At 48.0% G+C, this 2,397-nt stretch overlaps 1 protein-coding gene across 1 annotated transcript; it reads left to right on the forward strand.

Annotated features, from left to right (window-relative positions):
* LOC115130858 (C-X-C chemokine receptor type 1-like) lies at positions 1-2,032 on the forward strand. Its single transcript, XM_029662394.2, has 2 exons — positions 1-258; positions 821-2,032. Exon 2 carries the CDS (start codon positions 824-826, stop codon positions 1,910-1,912), a length of 1,089 nt encoding a protein of 362 aa, XP_029518254.1. The 5' UTR covers positions 1-258; positions 821-823; the 3' UTR covers positions 1,913-2,032.
* Positions 2,033-2,397: the final 365 nt, after the last annotated feature.

The raw sequence follows: 2,397 nt of genomic DNA on the forward strand, positions 1-2,397 counted from the left end.
GTATGACATTGCACTGCTGTTCAAGGGCCACTCTCCTTTACCTGAAGCTAAACAGTTATTCTGGTGTAGTAGGCGTTGATCTCAAACTGTTCGTTGAGGTATACACAATAGGAACTCAGTCTAGTGTGAGAGTAACAGACAGGAAAAGGCTTCAGTTTCAGAGAAAAAAGTGCTGAGACGCTGAGACAGACACTCTTCTGCTTGCTGATAGTGTTTTCTGCTGCTTTTCTGAACTGTCAAGAGGACAGGAATAGCCAGGTAAGGATTTTACTTTATTAGTTATTGAACTGGGTCAGACTAATTTCATTTCAACCTGAATTTCATTCCAATTAAATAATATTTTTCACCTGTGGTTATGCCAAAAGTATGTAAGTTGCACATATAACACAACAGAGTACATTGTAGAGCTGGGACAATTCAAATTAAATAAGCTTGCTAATAAGGGTGATTGTTAATGGGACAATTGATGGCTACAACCATCAAACTAGTAGTAGTAGTTAAATGATTAAAAAAACTGTGGTGCACATTAATGCTATAAATGTATTGTTCTATTTATCCACGTTATGGATGTCCAAAATCGGCCAGCTCTAGTTCATTGCACAATTAGTCGTTCTAAAAAGACACGCAACACTAACTACATAGCTAGACACAAAATGTAATGCACAGGGATGTTTGGTTGGGTTTACAATATACTGCAAATGTATAATAGATCAGAATGATGTTAGAATCAATGTTGCACAACTGATATACCTAAGGGAGTTGAGTTGACTGAGACATCCCCCATATCAAAAAAAATGTTGTTTTTCTTCTTTTCATGCAGCCCATGGAAATGCCAGAAATGGATGTTGACCATTCTCTCTTCCCTGAGTTCGTCAACTTCACTTATCCTCCCATAGACGAGCTCATGGGGGTCCCTTGTAACGTCTCTATCTTGGGCTTGAGCAGTGTTGGTCTAATGATCACCTACATCGCTGTGTTCATCTTCAGTGTGCTGGGTAACAGTGTAGTCATCTACGTGGTGTGCTGCATGGCTAGGGGCCGGACCACCACAGACGTCTATCTGATGCACCTGGCAATGGCTGACCTCCTCTTCTCCTCGACCCTCCCCTTTTGGGCCGTCTATGTCTACTCCCACTGGATTTTCGGTACCTTCCTCTGCAAGTTCCTGTCTGGCCTCCAGGATGCTGCCTTTTATTGTGGGGTTTTCCTGTTAGCGTGCATTAGTGTGGACCGCTACCTGGCTATCGTGAAGGCCACGCGGGCACTGGCCCAGCGGCGCCACCTGGTGGGGTTGGTGTGCGGAGCTGTGTGGCTGGGGGCGGGGCTACTCTCATTGCCCGTGGCACTCCAACGGGAGGCTATCCAACCCGAGGATCTTGAAGGCCAGATCATCTGCTTTGAGAACCTGACTGCGGCGAGCAGCGATCGGTGGCGGGTGGGTGTGCGGGTGATTCGCCACGTGCTGGGCTTCTTCCTGCCACTGTCGGTCATGGTCGTCTGCTACAGCTGCACTGCAGCGACGCTGTTCCGTGGCGTGCGCATCGGCGGCCAGAAGCACAAGGCCATGCGCGTCATCCTGGCCGTGGTGCTGGCGTTCGTGGCATGCTGGCTGCCGCGCAACATCAGCGTGCTGGTAGACACGCTGATGCGGAGCGGCTTGCTGGGCGAGGAGACGTGTGAGATTCAGAACAAGGTGAGCGTGGCGCTGTATGTGACTGAGGTGATGGCGTTCACGCACTGCGCCGTCAACCCCGTGCTGTATGCCTTCATCGGGCAGAAGTTCCGGAACCAGCTCTTGGTGGTGCTCCACAAGCATGGGCTGATCAGCAAGAGGTTGATGGTGGCGTACCGCAGTGGCTCAGTCAACAGCACGGCCAGTCAAAGGTCTAGGAACACCTCTGTTACCCTGTAAGGTTTCAGTAATCAGGGGGTGGTGTGGAAGGGGTGAGTTTCACTGGTTCCTCACACCGTATGGTCAGGGGTGCGGACATGGCGAGAAACTTGTTCTTCATGTTCTAGGGGTGTGTGTGTGTGTGTGTGGGGGGGGGGGGGGTCTGGGGTAGAGGTTGGGGGCATGGATGATTCTATTGTATAGGTCCAATCCAATGTTTTTCATGTGATGCTTCAATGCTTGCTAAGTATAAACAGCATACATGTCAAGGCCTAATGTGTATTAAATCTTCATATTGCAACTTTTTCTTTGTCAATGCCTGAAATAACTATTTGAGAAGAGCCGAACATTGTGATATTTGTCAAGTGATGACCTGATAATGAAAGTCTTATCTACCAAAACAGAGGGAAATAGTTACGTGGGCGAAATGACTCAATCTGTATTGCAAAAGCACACCAACATGACTCTAATGTTGCCATACTTTCACTCTGTTTACTTGCATCCTC

This window comes from Oncorhynchus nerka, linkage group LG1, assembly GCF_034236695.1.
Source record: "Oncorhynchus nerka isolate Pitt River linkage group LG1, Oner_Uvic_2.0, whole genome shotgun sequence".
Lineage (NCBI taxonomy): Eukaryota > Metazoa > Chordata > Actinopteri > Salmoniformes > Salmonidae > Oncorhynchus > Oncorhynchus nerka.

Bases quoted from the DNA above. Each gene is read 5' to 3' on its own strand.
- LOC115130858 (XM_029662394.2), top strand. From the start codon at position 824: ATGGAAATGCCAGAAATGGATGTTGACCATTCTCTCTTCCCTGAGTTC.